The sequence below is a fragment of the Falco punctatus genome (genome assembly GCF_963210335.1).
Source record: "Falco punctatus genome assembly, chromosome: 6".
NCBI classification, from domain to species: domain Eukaryota; kingdom Metazoa; phylum Chordata; class Aves; order Falconiformes; family Falconidae; genus Falco; species Falco punctatus.
This window is the reverse complement of record NC_137585.1, coordinates 73,054,273-73,081,471: the sequence shown is the minus strand read 5'-3', so window position 1 is coordinate 73,081,471 and position 27,199 is coordinate 73,054,273. Positions and strand designations below refer to the sequence as shown.

General features: G+C 35.1%; 1 protein-coding gene across 13 annotated transcripts in view; it reads right to left on the bottom strand.

The window, feature by feature from the left end:
• The window catches only part of CACNA2D1 (calcium voltage-gated channel auxiliary subunit alpha2delta 1), a 434,287-nt gene that overhangs the window by 132,941 nt on the left and 274,147 nt on the right, over positions 1–27,199 (bottom strand). For all 13 annotated transcript variants that reach the window (XM_080392375.1, XM_080392376.1, XM_080392369.1 and 10 more), the window contains exon 7: positions 3,144–3,275. In XM_080392375.1, coding sequence (XP_080248501.1) covers positions 3,144–3,275 — 132 coding nt within the window. The remainder of the gene's footprint in view (positions 1–3,143; positions 3,276–27,199) is intronic.

The window sequence follows — 27,199 nt, the reverse complement described above, 5'->3', positions numbered from 1 at the left end:
GAAGAAAAAGTTCTGTATGAGGAAACTCATAGTGATTCTTTAAATCAAGCTGATTAAAGACCTAACTGAAAGAGGTGAAAAAAGAGGTTTGAGGCCCATGGAGGTCTCCTGCACCTTTGGGTTTTCTCCGCCATTTCTGGTTTGATATTTGAGAGTGAGAGCTGAACAGAGTATACCCTAGGGGAAAATAGTTAATAAACAAAAAGAAGTAATGTATTAATCTATCAAGAGAGACGCTGAGCTCAGTGCAGTCTCTGATGTTTCTATTGGGGCACCTTGTATGGTAAACATAGGAAGAAGCTGTACAGTTAGTTCCCTTCTATGCCTGGCATAGGTTCTGCCATCACTGCATGTATCGACATGTATGTGTGTTTATGTATATATATCTAATACTCAGCTTCTTGCATATCATTATCTACCTAATATCTTCCTAAATCTGGCTTGCCTAGATATATTTTCTTCTCCTTCAAAAAAACCACAAAGGTAACACTACATAGAATATGGTTTTCTCCTCAGTAAAAAAGACATTTTGCATAAGGAACATTTGATGGACGAATGAAGTTGTAACATTTAAGGAAGCAAACACTTTGGTACCATTACTTCCTCTACCTGATGCTGTTAGTTATTTTTGGTAAATTAAGTTTCTTATTCTATTGCAACTAATTACTATTGTATCTAACCCTAATAACATATAGGGTATAAAGAAGGTCTGAGGAAAGGAACTGCCACATGTCTCAGTCTAGGTCACTGTCAGAAGGAAATTGTCCCCTGTCTTGTCCTCTCGATAGAGACAAGGGAACACAAATGTACCAGAGGCAAATAAGCACAGCTGAAAAGTATGTGAAATCATATATGTGATGCTAGAGGAGTGTACTACAGTGCCAAAAATAGAATATATGTAGAAAACAATGGGATATATGTAATAAAAAAATAATCTTATATTTCACACATACTTTCCACCCATAGGTTCACTCAGAAAGATCCCTTCATGCTGCTGGTTACTATGGTGACAAGGACAGCCCAGGTGCCTACTCAGGGCAGAAGTGATGTAACATCTAGCCCATTACTCAAGGCAGTGGGATACTATCAGATAAAAACATTAGTTCCAAGAAACCTGTGGCTGAAGACACCCTCTATAGCTTAGAAGTACCAAAGATTAATTTTTTTAAAGAACAAAAACTGAGTTGATATATTTCAAATAATAATGAGCAGATTTATCTATGCATTTTGATTTTGATTTTTTATACTTCCAAATTCTTTCAGAAATATAATCACTATGGAGAAATTAATCAACTTTGAAGCAGGGTTACCTAAGGCAAATATAAGGAAGCAATGTTTTACAATTTATAATATCATTTTCAAAAAGCAAATGTGAAAAACCCATTCCAGCATATGAAACTTAATTTCGTTTTCAGAACATTTGTGTGTGTCAGCAAATTGAGAGAAAGAGTTCACAAAACAAGAAAGATGGACAACCTTGCACAAAGACCAGTTCTAAAAATCTAAAACTCAAACAGCTTACCAATTTGAGCTATAAATAGAAGGAAATGGGAAGAAGGCGGCACACAGAACAACACACACACAATTTAAGGACTGTCAGACTTCTCCAGGTTACTGTGTGTGTAAGTGCAGAATTTAAGAATTGGGGAATTACCCAGAATTTTATTATTTCAAATTCTGACAGGACTAGACAGCTAATAAGAACTTAGGCATTTAGGTATGGAATAAGCAGGAGGTATGAGGATTTGAGTTTTATACTAAATTTAAATTTGTGTTTAGACAGATTATACACAAGCAACATATCTACCTTCAAAATAGGGACAGCAAGCCTCTCTCATTTTATAGAGGTGCTCTACGGAAGAACACATAGAGATTCTGAAGCTCCTGTGCTGTGCTGGTAAACAACTGGACTTGACAATTTAGCTAGATATACAAAATTGTTCAATATATGAGATAATCTTGCACTTGAAAATTAATTTCCTAGATATTGGCACAGAGATGCATTTAAGAAACACTTCTTTCTCAGCACTTGGAAAACATCACTATACAGTAAGCAGTGAAAAATGGTGACCCCAAACAGAGTACTAATATATCCCAAAAGCATTGAAACCGAACACTTGGAAATAAAAGAGATATGAAATTAGCATTTTCAATGTTATTTTTTCTGCAACATCTCACTGTATTTATTTCGTGAGCATCTAGCATGACAAAACAAACAGGATTCGATGCTATGCTATGAAATAGTCTTCCTGTAAACTAGCCTAAGGCAGTTTTTCTGTCTGTGCTAGCAGTTGTGCTAATGATATGGTAACAGCTTCAGAATAATCCCTTTCACCCTCAGAAACACAATCAATCCTGTATAAAGAGAAGAGAAAGGTTCTTAGAGTTCTTCCTTAGCCTGTTGTAGGCAAGAGACAAGACAATTGTGTGTAGTGGACTCATTATTCTGTCACTGATAACAGCCTCACTTAAGAACATCAGGAGCACAGCCAGTACGCCTCATCACAAAGAAAAAAAAAAAAAAAAAAAAAAAAAAAAAGGCGCCTTTCCATTAGTTAGGACACATCAAGTATCAAATTAAGGCTAATGATGATCTAAATACAGTAAAATAAACATCTATTTTAATTAATTACTGTGATCCAGTAATGGGATTCTTCAACAGGTGGAACAGATCCTGGCTGCATTCATTGACCTCAGGGAAGACATAATTGTCAGAGACCCTAGATTCTGCAGGACATAAAGACAGCATGGTGCAATTGCATTTTCACTGACTTTAACCATAAGATTACCTGTCTAATCTCCAAGCTATTATTTTTAAAAATAGAAGGCACAAATATCTCACTCGCAAATATTCAACTGATTATTTATACATAACAGGAAAAAAAAAGCAAAAATAAAATTTAACTTTTCACTTTTCCAGAAGACATCTTTTGTTCCTCTTACTGTAAGAAATACTAGTTACATATTTCAGCCCCAGTCTCTTCCCCCTCATACTAGTTTTATGCCAGAATAATTTCACACTCCTTGAGTTACTTCTAATACACAGAAGTTGCATCTATGTAAGAAAGCAAGTTTTAGTTATTCAGAGTATTTTAAAAAGGCAATATGTGGCATAGGACAGCTCTTCAGGAGACTTAAGTTACCTGGGTAATACCTAGCGAGGCCTGTTGCGCTACCAAAAACCTGCCATAATAAAGTGGGGTCTTCCTCTCTGTTCCGCTTGAACACATCATCCAAAGCAGCAGTCCAGTTGAGTTCATTTAACACTATCGTAGCTGTCAAAGACAAAACATAATTCGAATTACAAAGTTACATCTTGACACAAGCAGCAATGACTATGAAAAGGAAATTGAACTGTGGCAGAAAGTAATAACATTTCATTTAACTAATTCACACAGTAAATTTAAAGCAGCACACTCTTCCATAGGAATTTTCTTCATGTTTCTTCAAATTCCTCACGCTCTCTTCTTCCTGTTGCATTATGTGTATGCAATGACTGTTGGCTTATTTGCTTAGCCAATGTTTTCTACAAATACTTCATTTCTGACACGTCACTCTAGTTGCACTTCCCAGTTATAGGAAAACAAATGCAAGCATATAAAGCTGGTGTTCACTGATTATAACACACTGCAATAAGAACAACTAGAATGCTGTCAACAAAGATAGGTATGCACCTCTTATAAAGATAACAAAGATGTCCCTTTCCAAATGGAAACTCTAAGAGGATTATATGGGAAAAGTACAATGATGAGTTATTTGGATTGTAATATTAAGGTAGGACTGCATGCACAACAGTATTCGTTATCGCATGCTTACAAGATTTTAATGATCATAGATGTGATCACTTACAGAAAGATCACCAATAAGACCGTTAATATTTTGAGCTGGGTCAGTTCCACCAAGAAGATAAAATACAAGAAAATTCGTATTTCAGCTAAACACTATGTGGCCAATTATACAGAAATTTACACTCACAAAATTGTCCTGGACTAATGCTTTTTTTAATCAATAAAATATATTATAAAATCAGTCAAATAAATAATACATTAACATGTCCTATGCCTTTTTGAAAAGCTGGGAAACTTACTCTAAAACTGATGAACACTGCTACACTAATAGTCAATTGACTACAGTCAATAGTCAATTAATTTTTTTTGTGATACAGAATACTTTATAACTTATGATAAATCATGTTTTTTACTTCATTTAATCAGCCATGAATATCTCATTAATTTTAAAAAAAATCTTAAGAATGTTACAAAGTATCAAGTATTCAGTTAATTAGAAAACGCAAGGACTTTTTGTTGGTTTGGTCACTAATTCTTTCTTTTGTGTCAACTAATGGCATTGTAAATAATGTTTCTAGAACTGAAACACCTAGATTAGCAATCCAGGAGTGGAACGGGAACTCAAGGGGAAAAAACATTTGAAAACAGCTAAAGATGTAGGTAGAAATCCTACAAAAGTTAACACTGTAATACAGATTCTGCTTACACTATAGTATTGCACATGGAAAGAAAATTCAGCTGCTCTTGAAAAGGGGCAAGTCAAACTGAAATAGAAACATTTCATGTTTAAGGCACCTGAGTGGCATCACAGTAAAAACTGGTATGTAAGTCTACATTCTAGCCCTCTGCTACCCTGAGAGAAAGAAACAATAAAAATAAGGACAGATGGAAAGTTAACATTTGCCAACCCATTTCCAAAGTGAGGTTATTAACAGTTACTAGAGAAATGAGATCACAACATTAAATTTTATAGGCTTGTTTTTAAAGGTTAAGGAGAAAGTTGCTACACCATGTGTTTTGCAGAAAGGTTTACCTGGCATTTTTGAAGTAGTTTCAAGATGATATTACTCTCTCAAGATACAGCTTTTTATAGAAATATCAAATAAAATTTCCAACTCTTGAGATTCCCTGTAAGCAATAAGCTTGTACTATATACCTTCCCTTTGTTAAGTAGATAATTATAAATACATACATGTTTACTTAAGAAAGAGGAATAATTCCCTGATGAACCATAAGAAGTTAATTATAATTTTAAAATGGTTACTGTTCAATTATCTCTTTTAGATCTTGTTTGAACTACTGTGTAATTAAGCATTGTGTACAGACTTTCTAAACTTGACTTTGTGTCAAATCTTACTTCCAGAAGTAGCTCCACGAAGTCATTAGAAGCTCTGTCATTTACTTAAAAAAGTTTCTTTTCAGCTTGATTTTTTTGGGGTGTGGGTTTTTTTGGTTTTTTGGTTTTTTGGGTTTTTTTTTTTTTTGGGGGGGGGGTTGGTTGATTTTTTTTTTGGTTTTATGTCACCATTTCTCATCTGATGTATAGAGTACTTGGACCAGTGGAAGTCTATGGTGGCATTTAGAACACTGGACCTTAGGACACTTACACATGGGAGTCAATAATTCTTATCTTTTTGCCAGCTGACAAAGCATTTAGGTTTCAGGGTCATCTATGAATTCCCAAGTCCCATAACAATATGAACTAACACATTTCTTTGGCCTTGTGACCTGACTTAAAATTGCTGCAGCCTCTTCCCCAGATCTGTTGGTGACCTCAGCACCCTAGTCAGGCCACCGATACCCCTATTCAGAAAAATCAAGAAAAAAAATGCTTTTCTAAATTGGTGACTGTGCACCCCGTGTAAAAAACTCTTTACGCATGAAACTTCATACAATATTCTGACTTAAAATTTCTGCAGCCTCTACCCCCAGATCCGTTGGTGACCTCAGCAGCCTGGTCAGACCACCGATACTGCTATTCAGAAAAATCAAGAAAAAAATATTTTTAAGTTAATCATGCTCATAAATGCTTTTCTAAATTGGTGGCTGTGCACCCTGTGAAAAAAACTCTTCAGGCATGAAATTTTATACAATATTCCTAAAGAAAGAATTTCCTTCAGACTGTAAACTCACTAATGAAAAAACTATATTCAATGAAGATAAACATCTTACTATACATTTACATATAATGTTGCAGAGTGTCCACATAACATCACTCAAACATGTATAGGAGTTATATATACATATATGAACTTATATGTTTACACACACCTCAGCACATGCACAGTCATACATATATGCTTGTCTAAAATACATACATATACCAAAAAAAGGGGAAACTAAGGAGACAATCTAAAAATAGTAAAATAATTACATAGCAAAGTACTGAATTAATATACTGAAACTGATAATTTCAGCATTTTATTAGAATTGTTGAAATTAGGCTATAAAGTAAGAAAAATAGCTTACTAGGTATTATTTTTAATATTTGTGGTGAAGTGATGCTTTATAGTCAGACTCAAGAGTTTTATAATCTTATTTACAACCCATTTTCCCCTTCCTCCTCCTCTATAACTTTCTCCCAGAGAGAGATACGACACTCTAAAAAATTCCAAGAACTTGCAGCAAAGGAAAAAAAACCCAACCCAATAATACATGAGGTTGAAATTAAAAAAATAAACAAGGTGGAATCATGATGAGCAACCAGAACGGAGCATCTTAATAGAAGTAAAACAAAATAAATCTGGGAAAAGGCTACTAACAGCAGGTAACATATCCGTTATATACTAAAAAACGTATCTTCCCGCACTCCAGAAATTCATAATTAAGTGTACAAGTCTCATTTCAGAAATAAACTTTAACAGCACACATATAAGGTTCAACATACATCACCTTCTTTTCATTCACTTTCTGATTATGACAACTGCAATTTGTGCTTGGAACAGACACACAGAGTTTATTTGTTGGACCGATATGTAAATAGTTGATTGTACAATCATTAAAACGATTCTTCCTGGAGCAGTTTGCTATTTGCAATTCAAACTTACTCCCTTCATTCAGGGTTTTTTTTCCTGGAGCAGTTTGCTATTTGCAATTCAAACTTACTCCCTTCATTCAGGGGTTTTTGTCTGCTTTTTTCCATTCTGTCTACAAGTACACTTGATGTAGAATGCACCCACATTTGTGTTAACTAATCCATTAATGGGTAAATAAGGGAAAGGGTGCAGGCAATTTTAGCTTTAATCATTTATTTCTCTAAGTGTTTTTCCACAACTTATATACACTCTTTTGCTTCTGCTGAGGAATACACCCTGGACTTCAAAAGACAAACTGTAAATCAAGTTCCCTACTTTTTTTCTTTCTTTTTTTTTTTTTTTAATGTAATACCTCTGGTAATAGGCAATTTCAAACCAATACCTCTAGGTTCTGGTTTAAAGCCTACAGCAATGGATTTTAAACTCACTGACCAAAAAAAAACAAGCAAAAATGCTCATAAACAGCAACAAAACTATTTTTCAAATGGTTACCGCTAAAATATTATGATTCTCAATTTGCACATAAAAATCAATGCAGTGCTATTTTCACTAGCTCATAGTAGAGACCATAGCACCTCTCAGAATACCCTAATTTGAGAGATATGTATATATATTGATTTCATTAATATAGTAAGAATTTGATTTTTTTGTTACTATAAAAAATTATGCATTTTTCTAAAAGAAAATGTTTAAAGGTGTTCTAGCCACAGCTACTGAGATGCTGTATATCCTAGAAACACTTGCCTCTCCTTTTATTAACAACCATATGTGAAAGAGCTTTTGACTGATAATTGGCAGAAAATCTAGTTGGAGATAACTCTTCAATAAGCTTATTTCCAATTCTGCTAAAAGAAGTCTTTGAAGATTAGCACTTCAAAGTACTTCAGCTGCTACCTTTTACTTGATATGGGCAAGATGAAAAAATAAAATTTATCATCCCACAATAGGAAACATCATTCTTTCTGGCTAATTCCACTGAACTCCATCCATCTTTTCCTCTTTTCTCTCTTCTTTATGACATGGGGTTTAGGAGCCTTGACAAGGAATGGACTCAATTTTCCTCTGCAAATGCAATCAATAAAAAATAGAGAGCACTACCATGCCCTCTTTAAAAGAACTGGAATACACTTCTGATGATTTATTCAATATATAGGCCCTGGCCTGCATACAAGGCAGAGCACAACTTTATTTGAAAAGCCTGAGAGCTATTTACTATAGCTGAAAATACGTGAACTGCTGTTCCCTGATGCAGCAGCTACACATACACTGGGGAGAACACAAGGGAGCTCCTCAGCGGTTCATTAATCTTCTAGTGTGTAGAATGTATTACCCTTCTATGTCCTCTTAAATGAAGTGGACTCATTTATTTCTTTAAAGATAACACTGACTAGTTATTGTTATGAATGAAATATACATTTGCAATCAAATATTATGGTATTTGAAAGTGGGCACAGAGGGACAATACACTTGCAAGTGCGTGGTTTTGTATGTATGTGTGCAGACACAGACACTTCCATCTGTAGCCATGCTAATGAGATATTATAGAAACTTCAGTTATACCTATTGAAGGTATAAACTAGTCTTCTTCATGATTTATGTGTTTCATTATTTTTTTCAAGATTACACTCCTTCCAGCTTATGTTAAATTACATAGATTGTTATGCTTTCTCAGCTGTCACTGGAAAGTTGCACTCCCATCTCATTTCACATTGGAATAAGAGGGATTTAGACTTTTGCACTGGCTAACAGATATGTGTATGTATATATATAGGTCTATAAATATACACACAGACACACAGGTTTTCTACATAATTCCCAAATACAGTAATTTGAAGAACTATTCTGGTAGTCACTTGGAACTTCAACCCTTCAAATTATACGCATGTTTTAAGTCTACTTCTCTCATGCAAAGTTCAACATAAGCAAAAGGCCAGAGCAAAGGAACAATATAGTGGCTCCAAACTGAACACTGTCTCCAAGGCAACTGGTCTTCCGAGTGGAAATGGAAATCTGAATTTAAATACTTAGGGTTTCCACAGAAAACCACAGGAAAGCATCCAACTCTCAGTTATCCGAAACCACTTCACAGCTAATTAGAAAACAGCTAAAAAAGAGTAATAGGAAAATTCTGAGAGCTAGGGGAACTGGGAAGTGTTTTATCCAACCCCTCTACAGAGGTTAAGCAAATAAACTGGAGCACAGTGTGAGATACACATGTGGGTTGTAGGAGTGTGTATCTACAAACTGTGTGACTTAAATATAGTTTGCACACATAGTACAGAGTACCAAATTTATCAGATTAGGTACATACATTGTAATAACTTGTATTTAGTGTGAACACATCCACCAGCTGATTTGAAGGTGGTCTATGTATTTATTTATTTAACTACATACTTTGAAAGGTAAAGAATTACAAATGGGAAAAATATTACAAATTGAACCGGCTTCATTCATTTTTATCAAAACAAGGATTTACGAATGCAAAGGAAATGTATTCTTTTTATTCAAAGCATGAGAGAAAAAGACAAAAAAGTCTTAAAATTTAATATACAATAGGTATTATGTAGTAGTATTTCCAATTGGATAGGTCATAACTTTAAGTGATGCTCTGATAGACCTATATATATAAATTAGTTACAAAATCTTGCTTTGAAAGGAGCATTTGTATATTTTATCATAACAGAATTTAAAATGAAAGGATAATCAGAACTGTTTGGGTAATACACATTCAATGGTGCATGAAAAGCAAAGTATTAAAATACAATCTTTAGCATAAGGAACAACAATGAAATCAAATAATTTCCACATCTAAGACTGCTGAAAGAAAATTTAATATAGATATTTGACAGTCTTAATTAAAAGCATAAATGATAAAATGTCATGCACTTTTTTCTTTAAATGAACACATTCCCTACTCCCCATTAGATATCTGACATTATGTTCCAGACACTTCTATAAATAATTCTCTGAAGAAGTCACAGAAGTCTAGCATACTGTTGTGTCTGTGTCAAATCAAGTAAATTAATTGGCAATGCCATATGCTGTCTGCTGACTGGCTTAGCTGCCACACGCTGATTGCTAGAGAAGCACAGTAAAAGCTCATTAAAATAAGAAACGCCCAGGAGAAGGAAATAAGAATAAAAATGTCAAAAAGAGAAGATGGAATTAAGCTTCTATTATAGCTCAAAAAAAAAAAAAAAAAAAAAAGTTAATACAATACAGAGCCATAGACTCTTCAATAAACACTCATAACTTTTCAACAAGTTATTTAACCCTATAAAACACAAAACACACCCATATTATATACTGCAACCTATTGCTGATAACATTATTTGCACATCTTACAATTTGGGAAAAATGAACAAAGGATTTTGCCTTGCTTCCTCTAGTATCAAAATACACCTGCATGTATTCTAGAATGGGATAATACCCAATGTAAACAACCATACAGTACTGGGAAGATGGCAAGAAGACAAAATATATGAAAGATACCATTGATTAGAGTGGTTCTGGAGGAATTTTAGATTTTGTAAAGTTATGTACATTGTAAGAACATAAGTAAAAAAAAACAGAATTAACTTATTAGCATAATTACAGCACCTCCTGATTTTTTTACTATTTAGTATGTTTTCACAGGTGACTTCAACATAGGCCCTCTAATTTGAAATAATTTCTTCTTTAAAAAAAACAGATAAAGTATTATTTTTAAATGAGTATGCTGTATGTATGTAAATATCAGCCATTAAATATCAAGAAAACACCCACTTAGAAAGTAATGATGACTATATTAGACATATTAACCCTGGTCTTCCTTCACTTTGCTCTAATTTTTTGTTAGCAGTTCAAAGGATATCATAGTGACACTCAAATTAAACTTCCTATAGACATATGCTTGATCTTTAATGAAGATTTCTCTCTATGAAAAAAATTAATTAGGTGTTAACAAAAACAAACAAAACCAGTCAAAAGTCTGTCTAGAAATGCTGTTCCAGAATAATTTATTAAACTTTGTCTTCAGTCTGCCAGGGCACCACAACTTCAATAACTTTCCAGTCAGTAAAACACCTTACAAGATCAGTAAATCCTAAGCAGCAGCTGGGTTAAGTGAAAAGGAAAACTAGAAACAGACCAACTCAGGCAAAAATGTTCTCTCTCCTACCTCATGCTTTCTGTATTTTTAAAATTATTTTGTTGATTCCCATTATAATTTATATTACTTATAATCTGAAAACTCAATTAATTCAGAAATGGATACTATCACATGTTAGTTTTATGTAAATCACCTATTAAAAAGTTGTTACAAATTTTCTTACAACACATACATTGTCAATCAACAGCAATTCATTCTGTCCTCTCCCCAGTCACACTAAATTGGAAAGCACAATCTCAGTGAAAAATAGAGATATGTTAATACAATAATAAAAGATCACTTGACACATTGTCAGGAATACTGTGTTTGTTTTGTCCATCATGCTGAAGAGATGAATTGCAAAGTGCTGGAAATGGCCACAAGATACGTGGTGAAGAACACAATCTGTCTTCTGAAAGGAGACAGTGGTTGAGTAATATAACCCAGAAAAAGGAGGAAAAGCCCACCCTGGAAAAGGTTATGTAAGTGTAAGGATGGCGCCAGCACAATAATAAATGGGTATAAAGTATTTAAGAATAAATTAGAACAGGTATTTACAAGGTCTCTTTAAGAGCAGAAGGGTCTTAGAATGGTCTACTGCTAGAAGACATGAGCAAGTAGCCCAGACCTGTTAAGCCAGAGCTTGAACAATTTATTAAAGGAATGACATAGACTAGCTGGATTAAGAATTGGGTTTGTCAAGCAAAAAGCTGCCCTATTCTGATATATCACCCTTTGTTACAGATAAAGAAAAGGTCCTTTTAGAAGCTGAGGTTAGTAACTGTAAACAATGCAGTTTTATGCAGTATTAAAGGCAGCACAAGGTTTTCTTATTGATTTTTATTTAATTAATATTAAATGTTTGCAAATAAACTATGGATCATTTTCTACTACATTAATATGTATCTGTGTAGTTCAGACAGGCATGTTCTATATATTATAAAATCTGTATTTTACGTATAATATTAATAATTATATATTATAAAATTATTTTCTCTATATTCTATAGATCATATATGGAGAACATACATATATATCATAGACAATATTTCTTCCTGTGGTTTAGGGCATTTTAATAAATATTAAAATAGTACAGTGGATTTGGGTAATGAATTCTAATCTAATCCCCATATAAATGAAATATTAATGAATAGCAGGCTGGTTTAATCTATCTAAATATATCTGTGGCAACAGAAATCCAAGACACACCAAGTGTGAGGGGAATACAATGCACAAGTGGGAAACGTGAGAAAAATGATGATGAGACAAGGTCCGTTTCATCACCTGAGCTGGTACAGATGTGACAGCTTCTGCTCCTTGTTTAATATTGTAAACATCTCACGGATTAGTCTTGCAGACTAAAAATAACGAAACTTCCACAACCTTTCTTTTTGTTGTTTTTGGTGGTGGTGGTTTTTGCCAAAGGTTGCGCCAAAGAGAAAGAGGACAGATATCTTCTAAAATTCAGCTTCCCCAGGAAGAAGTGTTTCTCCAACAGATGAAACATCTGTCCCACATGTAACTGTGTTCTGCCTTCTCAGAAGCAGAACATTAAAATAAAACAGAAATTATCATTCTATAGCCTGGCATCATCATAGATACACCCTGACTGTTAATTAAGCTTGGTTTGCTGTTTCCCAGGTTATATAAAAGGAATATGCTCTCTTTAAGATCAAAGGCCTATAGGGTACTTGAAAGGTGAAATCCCATAGCTTGCTGCCTGCACAGAGGTTCTCCTCTCTCTGAAGGTGCTGCTCTTTCTTGCTATAAACAAAGACTTTGCCTGTATCCTTACAAGAGGAAAAATATACCATTTTAATTTCATCTATAGCATCCGATCTATGAGGAATGAAACAGCAACCCCCACTTCTGCGCTTCTGAGATGCCAAGATGAATTCCACTCTTGGGGTGAATCCTGGCCCCCCTGAGGTTAATGGCAAAACTCCTCTACTGCACAGGGAACTGATTTCATCCTTCATCTTCAGAACACTGTAACCCTGCAGCGTTCAGCTGTTCTCTCTGTCCATAGCGTTTTGTTGGTCTGATGCAATAAGCAGATCACAGAATTAGGATCCAGGACTTACTACTTCAGACTTTTTAAGCAAATGAAAAAAACCCACCACCCTTAAAAATCATGTCATAAGAAAGACCCAAGGATCTTTATGAATGCAGTGAAATTAAGCTGCTTTGTAGTTTTTTCGTCTGTTTCTGTGCCATGAGTGCTCTCTTAGGTTTCATCTGAATTTTCTGTATTCACTGTTTTACTTACTCAGTATAGCAGTTCTTTGTTCTACAAGGTCCAAGCAGAAATACATTTTTCTAATTCCATGCTTGCTGAAGGTCTTGTTCTTAATTTACTTTGTGATTACATAAAACCATAGGAAGAGGCAGTAAAGTTGCAGAAAAAAAAGTGGAAAGGGGTGAACAAAGAAATCTTACTGCCTTATATATACCTACCTTATTGTTTATGAAGAAATCTTACCACCTTATATATATGTAATGGTTTAAACTTTACTAAATTTTAGCTTCTTCAGCTTCCCATATTTAACGAAGGGCCATAAACATTCCTGAATGAGTAAATACTACATAAATAGAGCTTTTAAAATCAGAGAAGCTGCTGCATTTAAGGTCTATAAAGAGCATTCCCAATAACAGGAGGAGAGCAATGTACTAAGGAAATACAAACACAGAGAGAACAACTGCTATAGAGTTAAAAAATGCATAAGGAACCAAAACTCTTAAGAATACTTTATAAAGACCTCTGACACCATACAGTGTTTTAAGCAGCTACTTGCAACCAAAGTCAGGGAGCAAGGATACAGAGTACCACATTTTCTAGGATAAGGAGGAGGATATAAAAATACAAATCTGGATTTAAAAATAAGACTTTAAGGAGTCATATCACATAGTAAAATACAACAAACCAGCCGCAGTCTTACAGGCATTTCTACACATATTTAACTTTCATATTTGATAAATGAAGGAACAAAACTGAATGCCAAGAGTTTAGCACTAGCTAAATCCCATTGTGCTCTGACAACCTGTATCAATTCAGAATGTACTCCAGGGAAATAAGGGTCCAAATCTGTTAACAACCCATTGCAGCAATTATTTCAAAAAAAGAAAATGACAGACCTAGTGGTGTGGGTTTTTTCATATCACTCAAAAAAAAAAAAAAAAAAAAGACTGTATGAAGCAAGACATATCATGAGAAACTCACTACTTTGCTTTTCTAACAGCATACTGGTTTCAGTTTATCAGCCTATATAGTTTCACCTATATCAGTCAGTAGTGCAGTGCAGTGGAAGCAGGTCTGTATATTGAAACAGTTGGTGCTGTTACGTGACATTCATCTTAAACAGGATTTGGAGATTTTATTTTCTGCTATACCTAATCTGTGCTGTAGCCTGAATGCCCATTAACACTTGATGCAGACCAGGTGCACCGTGAGAGTGCACCTTCTCTCTGGTTAACTGCATCAGAAGGGAATCCAGCTTTGAGATGTCAAGTGCAGTATCTTGGGCCAAACATTTTTTTCTTCCAAAGGGCATTTCTGATCCAAACTAAAATGCTAACATAGACAGATTCAGCTCTCATCAAGCAACAATGAAGAGTCAAATAAATTAGATAGTTGAGAATGAGAACAATTTGCTTTTTACTGATAAAGAAGTTTACAGTCAACAGAAAATACATAGCTTCATATCGGGTGTCATTCTGTCTCAAGCACAATGTCACCTCACAATTTCAGCACCCTAGTCACCTTTAGGGCAGATGTGTTTGGAACCAACTATAGCTGTATCTTCTGTTATAACTGAAAGGAGTGGACACTTAACTTTAGCTTACAAGTTGGTCCTAAGCATGATAAACAAAAACAAAATACTTACATACATACGAAAAAAAATACACATTTACCAATACAGCTTCTGATATAAAAAAAATATTTCTTTTATTGGGACAAATACCCTTTAGACTAATGGCCAGATTCCCACCTGTTGCAAGTGGACATATTTTCACTAAAGCTGCTAATATGGTAGTACATACTAACTGAAAATCTGACCGTGTTTTTCTAAATATTTGTTTCACCATTACAACTTGCAGCCCAAAGGAAAAGTTAGAAAAATTGGCACTTTAAGGATCCAGCAACACTCTACAAAATAGTTGTATCTTACTTTTGTCAGTTCCTCTAAGTGCTTTATGCATATAACAATGGTTCAGAAAATAAGACACCAGTAGTAAAGAAACCAGAGCTGGGGCCTTGGCTTATGAAAACAGATGTAACAATATTGAAGGTATTGGTGCTAAGCCAATTTGATGCAGATACATTTAACTTTGATTTTAATACTGACTTTCAGAAGAATCTTTGGCATATCATAATCTTACTAAGCATCTTCCTCAGCTATGGAACCACAACAATTTATTTATTCTAAATGTCATTTTCAGGTCAAGTCTTTCATATCTTCAAGGTGTTTTGAGTGATTTCTTGACATTATCTGCCACTTTGGCACAAATGCAGCTTTATGATGTATGTAGTTTCTGTATTGCTTATGAGTCAACATCTGACTGCCATTTTGCAGTTGCGAACTCATATCAGAAGAGTCCTATGCAAAAAAATCTACTTCATGAATTTTTTTCAAAGCATCAATCCAACAACTGGAACATCAACTGGTGATGTTCACCATTTCATCCAGTAACTGTATTCACTGATTTAATTAGCATTACATTACCCTCAGTGTTGCAAATAATGCAATCTTCAGTGAGATCTCCAAGTAAGAACTGAATTAGCAAAGGCATCAGCAGAATAAAAATACAAATTTACTGATGAGAGCAGTCTTACTGATACTAATGTACATTTGAAGAGCTCTCAAATAAAATTCAATTTTTCACGTCAATATATATATATACTTTTTTTTATTATTTCACATCTTCAGGCTTCTGATCAACAGCAGAATTTTTTAAAGATTTTTTTAGAGTAAAGAAATAAAAAATACTAAATTTAAAAAAACTTTTCTTGTTTTAAGGAAGACATATCTATTTTTGCAAAAACAAGCAAAAATATTTTATTCCCTCAGTTATCTACAAGATAGAACAAAGAAACTGGCAAGATACAAACATTCTGGGTGACAGACACCTACAAACCTACTTCAGGGACAACATTTAAAGAAACATTCTAGGAGTAACAAAAAACTTTTTTTTTTTTTTTTTTTTTTTTTTTTTTAACCAATTGAGATTTCAGGTGTATGACCTGGTGAGTAATCATCCGGTACTTCTCCCCTTCGGCCCCCCTTCTTGACAACTCATGCCATAGCAAAGCATAAAATACTGTCAAAACAATCCAGTTCACACTTCGTGACAGCATAGAACAAGTAGAAAAAGCAGACAAGCTATCCATCATCGGCTCAGAAGACTATAACCCCTAAGGCAAGGAAATGGAAAACAGAAATGCTGTAGCTATGTAATTTGTCATGATTAATTAGTTATTTATTAATGTATTATGATTTCATTTTGCTAAGTACAATCTAATCACATAAGCAGGAATCTTTCATGCCTTGAAAATTTTAAAATGAGAATTAAGACCTGATGTATTAAGACAAACATGAGCAGGGGATTAAGGGAAGAACTGTCTCAGCAACAGAAAAAGAACAGAGGCTACAGCAGAGCTCTGCCATACCCTTTGTGAAAATACAAAAAATAAAATAAAATAGCAGAGCTTATCACTACATTTTTTAGAATTCCCTGAGTCTGAAATCAGGACATAATTTGCCATTTCATCCAGTGACTGTATTCATTCATTAAATTAGCATTACATTACCCTCAGTGTTGCAAATAATGCAATCTTCAGTGAGATCTCCAAGTAAGAACTGAATCGGCAGAGGCATCAGCAGCCTAAACCTAAAATTTACCGATACTAACATACATTTGTATGCTAGATTGAGGGGTTTTTCCTTCCAATGTGAATAGCAAAACTGAATACCAACACTGACAGTCACTATATCAGCATATATTACGTTGTCAGATTTTAATATTATTTTTTTAGGTAGGCAGTGTATATCTAATAGGAAAACAGAGCAATGTTCTAGTGTAGGAACTCCGGCTTGCTCTTCTTTAGACCACTACATAATAAGAATGGTCATCCACCTCATCGTTCAGTTCAGTGACTTCAAAATGACCTCAAGTACTGAAATTAAACACTCAAGTAGTATTTCTGTCTTTGGAAAGCTTAACTACCAGAATGCATGAAAGATGCTAATGGATCATTCATGAAATATCATAAATCAAACAATATATCTGAGTAAGCAGCAAAGAAATCTCAGTGCTATTACAATTCTAATCTCAAGAGATAAAAGATGAATTTAGCTCAGTGACAATCAGCCCGTCATTGAAAGTTCAACAGCATTTACTGCATTATCTTTTTCTTTTTCTTTCCCATATCTCTATCTGTACATATTGATAGCATTTGAAGTATTTTTCAGTAGTCAATACTAGTGTTAAGAAGTCAAAACAACCTTCAGAGAAGTGAGCTTGAAACATCAGTAATATTTACCAGTGCCATAAAGCAAAATTTATATACAACTCCTGAAAAAGTTGTGTCATTACAACTATTCTCCAAAACCCCCACACAACAATCCTTCTCCACAGAGTCACGCTGTATCTGCTAATAGGAAATTTCTAGAGCATTCTTATAAAAACCTCAGTGGCGGGGGCAGGATAGGGGAGTGCAAGAAAGGCAAACTTTCATTTTAGTCAATATTGACTATTTACTTCAATAATGTGGAACATCTTTATTTTCTTCAAGACTACTGAAACACAAGGCCTAGAAAGCTTTCTTGTGTGTTTCTTACTCTCAATTCAGTACTATCAGTGTACTCTTGGAAGACAAGGGACTCAATAATTTATAAACAAAACTGAAAGAACCATCTAGGAAAGATTTTTAACATTAAAGCTGTGCTCAATCCATGCAGATACCCAAAACCCATCTGGACATGGCTCTGAGCAACTTGCTCTAGTTGACTCTGCTTTGAAAAGGGGCTTGGACTAGATGGTCTCCACAGGTTCCTTCCAGCGTCATCCATACATACTGTCATTCTGCAATGCCATCGTTACATGTATGTACAGAAGACCTCATTGTTGTGAAGGCTCTGCCAGAGCTGGTAAATAAGAACTGTGTACTCAACGTATAGGTAGAAACAAGAAGAGCAGACACTGACCGTACGCACATTTGATGGTATGTTGTGTCTGTTTATTAAGTGCCCATCAACTTGGAATTCAGCCTTTGCTGGACGTTATTAGTGGGAAGGAGAGGAAAGATGTTTAACTCCCTCTCTGATTCTGTGGCCTTGTCCTATCTGAAATAATTCAGGAGGAAGAGGAGGAAGAAAATAAGCTCATCAGAAAGCCAAATATTTACCACTTCATGATTAAAAAAAAAAAAGAGTAAGGGGAGAAAATGATTGCAGAAAAACTCCTACAAATGGGAAATTAAATCCACCACCCACAGACACAGAGACCAGACTTTGAGCTTAGTCCAGCATTTCTTGAATATGGTGGCTGGGACTTTCTGCAGTAAACACACAAAGAAGAAAGTACAAGCCACTGAAAAGAGATAATGTAGAAAATTTGAATTTGAAACTACCCCTTCCAAAGATGCAGACAATATTCTTTAAAATTCTGTACCAAAATGATTCCTTTACTTTCCTAGCACCTTCCTGTGATTTGCAGTAATTTGCAAAACCTACTAAAGAAAAAGAACTAAACATTTTTTTGCCATAAGGAGACCAAATAAAGCATATTTCAAGTAACTTTAAAAAATTAAAAGCATAACAAAAGCAGCAAGTACACTAGAGTAATAATATTCTTTAAATACCTTACCACATGCCCTGATCTTACTGATGCAAAGATCTGCATTTTCCTATTCTACATATTTTCATATTAATCTTATTTTTTTTGCAAACATCCTCAGCTTTTTTGGTTTTGTTAGTTTGTACTGCATTTCTTTTTATATTGACCACATGCATACAGGAACCATTCACTTACTGGTCAGATTCTATTCCTCCCTATTTTATATTCATCTTATTCAAGCAAAGAGCCTTCACTTCACTTGTCAGCTTCTCTTGACTTTTTTTGTATTGATATTTTCAAAGTAACAGCTTTCTGCTTATCATTTCATAGGTATCACGTTCACTTTTATGTTGAAGTAATCATTTTGATACTTCATTGTCTTTCTCCACATTATAGCATTTTTGCTAAAAGCATTTTAAAGACTTTACTTCAACACTGTTAACTGCTCAGAAGGACCATCCTAAAGCCCAGTGATGACTTTGTTCAGTGTCTTTTACAGTTCTAAATTCATCACACTTTTGGATGATATCCTTCTGTCCTTACACTAAACACTGTCCACCCTTCATATTATCCCACTGATTTTGATGAGAGTAAAAATAAGTAAAACTTCATCGTCGTGTACCTTCTCTCACACACACACACAAAGCCACACATCTGTATCCAAAACAATGTGGCCAGCAGGGCCAGGGCAGTGATGGTCCCCCTGCACTGGGCACTGGTGGGGCCGCACCTCGGATCCCGTGTGCGGTGTTGGGCCCCTCACTGCAGGACAGACACTGAGGGGCTGGAGCGTGTCCAGAGCCGGGCAGGGGCTGGGGCAGGGGCACAGGGCTGGTGGGGGGGCAGTGGGGGGAGCTAGGGGGGTTCAGCCTGGAGAAAAAGAGATTCGGGGGGCCCTTGAAAACTACCTGAAAGAAGGCTGTAGGCAGGTGGGGGTAGGTTTTGACTCCCAGACAACAAGCAACAGGACAAGAAGAAACGATCTCAAGGGGCACCAGGGGAAGTTTAGATAGGATATTAGGAAAAATTTCTTCACAGATAGGTGCAAGCACTGGAACAGGCTGCCCAGGGAGGTGGTTGCATCACCATCCCTGGACGTATGTAAAAAACACGTAGATGTGGTACTCAGGGTCATGGTTTAGTGATTGACTTTGCGTTGCTGGTTGCGTTGATGATCTCTGAGGTCTTTTCCAACCTAAATGATTCTATAATTCTATGATTTTATAATTCTATGATCTGTGTTATGGTACAAGTAGGCCAATTGACTATTTTTACTTAGTTATGAAGACTGTGAAAATCTTCAGAAAAGCAAAACTTTCCACCATGGTCAGGAATTATTTCTCAAAAAATAACTAAACAACTATAATTCTCATCCATGATTTCGTCTCCACTTAATTACACTTCTGTTAAGCTCAGTGAAACCCATTCCTCTGGTGGCCTGAAAATGCTGGTTGCTATTAGGTCACAGAACTGACCCTTGAAACAATCTATTTGCCCACACACATTATCTCAACTCCACTTAAAGCTAAAACAGACAAAAATGTGTCCTAGAGTAAAAGTGCACAGAGCTTGAAACTTCCACTCTGCAAGCAACACAGCAGCTGTAAGAAGGATGGAGCAGGTGCCATCCTCTCCGGGCTATGACTAATATGGCAAGGCAGCTTTGAGTGACAGTCAAAAAGCTCAGTCTGGCCAGATATCATTATGGTGGAATTTAATTTTTAGCCATATAATACTGGCAAACAAACTGGCAGCTGGAAGTTGCTTTGTTGAAAAGTTCTAGCTTAAGACTTAACTCCTTGTTTCATTGTTTTCTCAGTAGAGTACGTACATAACCAAACCCTGCAAGTGAACGTTGAATGACTGAGAAGCCTATATTGTTTGGTAATAAGTTATTTCAAAATTACAAAAGCACGCAGTCTGACAAGTCAAATACAATATTCTTGGTATATATTTACTGAAAGATTAGTAAATAAATTTTTAATTTTGGAAAAAGAAAACCCAACCAAAACCCGCACCTTCCAACAGCAACAAATTTGGTAACAATTGTTTAACACGCATAGTGTGACTCTTGGTAGCACACAGGATCTCAAGATCAGCCCACTAGTTTATTTTTTTAATGCATAATTATTCAGATCTTTTCAGTAATAGTCAGAATAGCAGATAATAAACAAAAAAACAGTAGAAGCACTTTAAAAGAAAGGAAAGACTTTGATAAAATTGGAATACTAAAGGAACAAGCAGACAACTCTTTCAGGTCATGCAGAATTTCAGAACAGCCAAGCATCAGGGAGCAACCAATTTTCAAGAACAGAACACATTTCTGAGTCTTGCTGATGGCCAAAAATGCCTTCCTTTAACCAGAAGTTATCTATACAAATAAAATGAAACCCACAATTAATCTTAGCAATTTTGGTAATCAATATTTGCCCTAGCTAATGTATTCAAAAATCATAGAAAGTGATTTATTAACAGTGAAACAATTTCAATAATGGCTTACTGGGCTACATTAAAAACATATTTATTAGCAAAAATGCCACAGAGAGAACTACCCTGACTGAAGAGTCATGAAAAATATTTTTCTCATGGTGAAGCCACAGCATCTGCATGGCTAACTTTAAAAGGATTCTTTATCAATGCAGTCATCATGGTTGGTGACATATATACAGATGTATTTCCAAATGTTTTTTATTTCATACTTGGATGCTATGAAATGACATACTAAAGCAAACATTCCTCATTTTACAGCAAAGCTAACCTCACTGTCACGGTGCTGAGAGAACTGGTCCCAGTCCTCCAAAGCATCCATCTATTTATAGCTCAGACTGCAAATGGCACCTTAAATTGACTTTATATAGTAACATAAGGGTTAGATGCAGGTATGCAGATTCTAAATCCTGTACCTGCACATGGAAATAACCAGGGGCAGAACTTTTCCAAGGGAACATAACAATGAAGCCATTTTAATCACCATTCTTTTAGAATAAAATCAGAAATTTATCAAAACTAGAAAAAAGAAACACAGACCCCAGAAAAATAAAATGGGACTTGACAATACTTCTGAATGATCAAGACTTGGCCTAAAGGTATCTAAAGAAGATGATGCTTTTTTATTTTTTTATTTTTTAAAGGTGATAAATACACTACTGTAAGAATATTCAGTTACTTTTATTCTAAATGGAGAACCGTTATCTTGTTTGATGGTGCATTCCACTGATTTGATGTATTAGGAAGCACTCTGTATGGCTCACCTGATTCATCTATAGTGGAACCTGAAAACATTAATTTCTATACTGAAGCCAGCACCAGAATGCTATTTGGCCCAATTTTCTGCCTACTTGCAGTGAACAAAGTATGTTATTTATTGTAATGTGTCTGTCATTACTATTACATATACATTAGACAATAAAAGATAATTACTGTTCTGTGATAAAGTTAAACTGTTTCTAAGTCACTGCATTTCCAGTTACTGTAAGTGGAATCTTATTCCTTCATAAACAATCTGCATAACTGTAATTTGTAGAGAAAATAAACCATGGCATCACCTTTTGAAACAACTGCATACATTCACAGTGGAGAGTGTAAGAGATTGTAACAGAAATTATAAGCATTTCAACCACAGAAAACTCAAAACGAAATGGTTTTCTTCTAAAATTTGTTTCTGATAGAAATTAAATATGTCTAACCTATATGTACATATGTGTGAAGAAGGCAGAACTCCTGGCTGAGAAAACCCGAAGATCAGAAATATCAGTGAGAAAAGGCAGGAATCAGAGGGTGTGATAGAAGGAAGGAAGAACAAGACTGGACATAAGCCTGCTTGTATCAGAGCAGCTAAATCAAGGAACTGAGTGATGCATAGATAATCAGTGGAAGAAGGCAACTGCAAAAGCAAGGCACAGAGCAGCTAGTGAAAAAGCAACAAATAAATTTGCTGTCTTCAAAGACACAGAGGAAAAACAAGCAGTAGCAAATTATGGAAACTGGAGAGAACCGGGTAGCTAATTCAAAAGGAAGAGATGATACTATAATTCCTCAGAGACTGCCTAAACCAGTTTTTCAGGATTTGAGAAAGAGATGTCAGGATGATATGTATATTAAGTTGAAAGAACGGGAGATGGGAGACTGGAAAAATCACACTACCACTACCAAAAGTCTTCAGAAAACAGTACTAAGGATAATAGGCTTATTATAAGAAAAGTTCCAGAAATCAGACAAGTATCCTGTCTCCTGGGAACTAAAATATACAAAGGCAGAGAAGATCCAGCAAGAGAGAGGATACTGGTTCTTTTTCATGCTGGAATAAATAATTCATTTTGAACCTCCTTCGTGCATATCAGAAGCAAGCATGTCAGGTAACAAAAGTTGTTCAAAGTGGAGGCTCAGATAATCCTCAGAAAGGAATCTTCTTGTCCACAGAGTTAAAAACAATGGCTCAGAAACCAGTGTCATCACAGTTCAGCTGACCACAATAAGCACAAAAAGTATGTGGGTGAGTAAAGCTCTCAAGAGTTTCCAAAGAATTAGTGAGGAAAGTTGGCACAATTTTTCACCTAACTCCACACTTCATGCAAAAAAAACAAAGAAGGAAATTATATAACTGCAGCAATGTTAAAAAAACATTTCAGAGTACCAAATGGTACAGTACAGTCAAAATACCAGTTGTGCCATATCCACAGGAAATTTGCTTTGGCTATAAGGAAAGAAAATGTTAAACTGTGTGTCCTAATTACAGTATTTTGGACAAATCCTGGAAGAAGTAGAGCTTTTAGTGAAGGATACAGAATTGAATATGGAAAGGATCAAACACAATGAAAATTATGACGGGAGCAGAGGAATGTTCTCTATATATAGAATATATATATAATGCTATAATGTAGTAGCATTATATCTTTGGTGAAAAAACTAAAAATGTTTATTCTTATCATGAGATTTTTTTCAGTCAGCTGAGTGAAAACATTGTCAGATGATATGGTAAAAAAGTCTCAAAAAGAATTACTGGTGTCTGTTAAAAGCACTTAGTCCCACACTTTTATAAGAAGATTGATAAATGAAACAGGATACAGTGAAAATCTTACTATCATGGCATATAAATAATCCCAATAAAACTACAAGTAAGGAAAAAGATTCAGATATTTTCAATCAGAAGATAGATTTCTTTGTGAAATGGTGATTAAGAAAAAAGGAGATGTTATTTTTAGGCTTATGTGACAGATTGTTTTGTCACAGTTCCTAAGTACACATCAGCTGCTACACATGGCGTAGCTGAAAAGGAAAGAGGAAGGTGTCTCCTAACCACTGCATATGAGCTCCAGACCAAAGTTCTCGAAGACAGTAAAGATTGTTCTTTTGCATCTCACAGTATTAGAATGGAATAGAATAAAATGGAATATTTCAGTTGGAAGGGACCTACAACAACCATCTAGTCCAGCTGCCTGACCACTTCAGGACAGACCAAAAGTTAACACACATCATTAAAGTCCAATTGCCTCTTAAAACACTGACAGTCTTGGGGCATCGACCACCTCTCTAGGGAGCCTGTTCCAGTGTTTGACAACCTTCTCTGTAAAGAAATGTTTCCCAATGTCCAGTCTGAACCTCCCCTGAACCATTCTCATGTGTCCTATCACTGAATACAAGGAAGAGCTCAGCACCTCCCTCTCCACTTCCCCTCCTCAGGAAGCTGTAAGGGAGTAGCTATTGCTACTCATGGGAATGTTTTTGGGGAGAATGATCACAGAAAAAAATCATTTTATGTTAAAATCTCAAGAGGAAAAAAAAAAAAAAAAGAAACAAAATAAGGAGAAACAGCTGAATCGAAAACTTAAAAGACTAGATAAGAAATACTGAATCAGCTTAACAGAATACCATAAATACCATTTACTATTGGTATTTCAAGAGGAAAATAAGGAGATGAATATGACACATTATCCATAGATAAATCACCATGTTAAACAACATAACAAGAATGAGGGTATGGCTGAGGGAGGAACAGATCAATGAGGAAAATTACATCTTAGAAGATATCAGAAAACAGCATGGTGGTGTTTATTTTGCCTCCTTTTTTTTTCTACTTCTCTTTGACTCATTAAAAACTCTCAACCAACCAAATGAAAAAAGCTAAAAGCAAGGATAAGAGGTATAAAATATATTTCATATAATGAAGAATCGATTCAATAAGGATTCTTTCAGCCTACAGGGAGGAAGCCTTAAAACCCCTGGTTTTACGTACAAGAGGCTATAAAATGACTGGTATTCTGGAAAATGTAAACATGGAAGAAGCACTTACTGTGTCTTTTAATACAAGAATTAGGAGAAAATAACAACTAGGAAAAAAATATATACTTCTTTGTGCAATGCTAATCCTTTGACACACTATACTGAAGAGAGTGACTTAATATGGCTTCAAAAACCTACTGGCAGAGGAAAAAAAAGTTCCTGCTGAGGAACATGAAATACAAAGACATTAACCTTGACCAGGAAGACCTTCAGCCACAAATTTCAGCAGATTGGAAGTATATGAAGGGTATGTGCTTGTCCTACTTTGAACTTTTCCCTGGAAGTCTTTCAGTAGCTACTGATACTAATGAGATGTTTAAATAAATTGGCAAATTTTCCCATTTCGTATTTTGACAGCAATGTACTGCTAGTGTGGGAATAAAATACACACGATTTCTCCTGTGTTTTTTCCTGTGACACACTTTAATGATGGCATTGATATTCTACTTAGTACTTAAGTTTACTAGACGTGGAAAGCAACTGGAAAGTATTTTGTGACTCATATCTCACAGTGCCAAAGGAATCGATGATTTGTAGGATGTGGACTTTTTAACTGGACATCTACTCCCCTTGGTGAGATCAGCATGGGTGACATAGAGCTACGGCTGCAGGAATCTGAACTGAATCATGCTTATTGTCCCTTTCAGCACTGTGCAAAGCACACAAATTATTTCTGCATACACCAATAATTTTTATAGAAGCTTTAAGTACTTGGTTTTTTGAAAAAAGAAATCTAAGCTATTAGGTCAATAATTATTGACCTATTATAGCTCAGAAATAGCTATAATAAAGTATCACATTTAAAATATCAAAATCCCTTAATCTTCAGAATTTTTTGCATACTTGCTTCTACCTTGCTAGAAAAATTATTAAAATAAAAAGGAATAGCTGTCCATTATCAATTTGTACCTTCATTCATGGTAGCTCTAAACAACTACACTGAATGACTAAGGGATCAATAATTATTGACCTAATAGCAATAAAAATACTGGATTGACTGTAGAAATAACAGGAAGAACTTTATTACTAAAAAGTGTTCAACACGCAAAGCTGTTTAAACAATAACTTCAGATGAGGATCTTCTGCAATGCAGTTAAGTGTTTCATGAACCACCCCGCAACAATTATATCAAGTGGGCAGTGAATTATTCTGCCCTCAGGAATTTCAAGTGATTTTTCTCATTTCTAAATTGTAGAAAAATACATCTCATCCAAGTGGAATATACAAAATATGAAATACATTCTTGCCAAGAATTCCTCTTTTTAGTTATACTTTTTACACAATGCGGTTTTGGTACCGTGATACTGTGCCTGAGCAAAATTACATCCCAGAGCAAGAACCAGATGTTTTCACAGTGGCTCTAGATATACAAACTAATCCAGCTCATTAAAGACTACTCCCCTGCTTACTGAGAAAAAAAATTGTATTCTACTTCCTAAAGGGAACTACAAGCTGTCCATTAGTGGTCATCAGTCTTTTGATTAGCATCTTCCAGAATGCAGTTCAAAGCTCAGGATAACGTATTGTTTTATTCTGTGAAGCTTACTATCAAACATGTTCTCTGTCAGTGCCATCTAAAATACAGTTGGCTTTCTGGTTGTTTTTAAAAAAATAATAAAAACAAAACCAAAACAAAAAAAAAACAGAAATGAGGGAGGTAATTAAAAACAAAAAAAAATTATATTAGAGTTTGCAACTATGTAGTGTCCTACTAGTTATTAAAGCACAGAAAGCAGAAAGAACAAAGCCATTGATAGGATAAGTATGCATGTAGCTTTATACAACACAAAGTAACAACCTGCTTGAGAAATGTACACTGATAAATTGCCTCTCTGTGAATAAATACATGCTTTAAGATAATGCTTAGTTAGCACATTGGCAAAACCAAGCTATCAGAAAGCAAGTTGCAATATAAACCTAACTAAAAATGCTATGTATGTTCTCCCCTACGGTCAAATCAATGGTGCTTAGTGCTGTCTGCAAAAGGTGAATTAGCTCATTTTTATAGTGGAAAGCATGCATTAGTATAGTTGCATTCAATAGACGCATTTGATAGTCTCACCATAGCTTGACTTCTTTCTAATGCATTTGCATGGTGTTACGCTTATTTCACAAGTATGGATGTAGCCATC